The sequence below is a fragment of the Trypanosoma grayi genome (assembly GCF_000691245.1).
Source record: "Trypanosoma grayi strain ANR4 Tgr_2452_V1, whole genome shotgun sequence".
NCBI classification, from domain to species: Eukaryota; Euglenozoa; class Kinetoplastea; order Trypanosomatida; family Trypanosomatidae; genus Trypanosoma; species Trypanosoma grayi.
Window position 1 is genome coordinate 1 of NW_008828070.1, and position 675 is coordinate 675.

The 675-nt window shown below is 54.1% G+C and overlaps 1 protein-coding gene across 1 annotated transcript; it reads right to left on the reverse strand.

Annotated features, from left to right (window-relative positions):
• On the reverse strand, positions 1-484 carry DQ04_24521000 (hypothetical protein; the record flags this gene model as incomplete). The annotated part of the gene is made up of 1 exon (XM_009318237.1): positions 1-484. A coding segment is annotated over one exon (484 nt), but the record flags the coding sequence as incomplete, so codon positions are not given.
• Positions 485-675: the final 191 nt, after the last annotated feature.

Sequence of the window (675 nt, forward strand, 5' to 3'; positions counted from 1 at the left end):
CACAAATAAGGTAGAATCCCTCCGCGAATTGGTATCCACTGTCCTTGAACGGAGCATATGCGTCCCTCAGGGAATCGTCGTTCTGGCAGTAACCCTTCATATATCCAAACACGAGAAGGCCCACACAGGCTCCACACCCGGCAAACGCGAGGGTCACGAAGAGTGATGTAATACACTTGAGACAGCACATCCCTTGCCTGGAACAAAGCTGCGCAATGGCGAGAACGCAAATAATGAACCCCACGCCAGCACCGCCCGCTGCACCGCCCTCACTGATCTCAAAGAAGAGCTTGTATTGGTCACACGGACTGTCCTTCACCATTTCCTTTATACCAGAACCCACGTCCGCTTTGCTGTACCAGAGTGTCTGCTCACTCTTATTGTGTCCGGTCCCTTTACGGAACACCGCAAACAGATTGGCACAAACAGCGGCAGCGGTAGCCAAGATGGCTAACGGTAAGACCAACGCACGGCAGCAGAACATGGTTTCTTCCTGGAGAGTTTGCTCGAGCTTGCTTAGAAGGCTAAACACTACAATAAGAAGTTGGGGAGAAGCGGCACATTAGCACCTCAGTGATGGGGTGGCGAGAGTGGGGCGTACAGAGAGCGGCGCACCGCCACGTTGGTGAGGGTTAGATGTTCGTGTAGCGCTCGTCAGCGGGGCGGTCGAAGTCG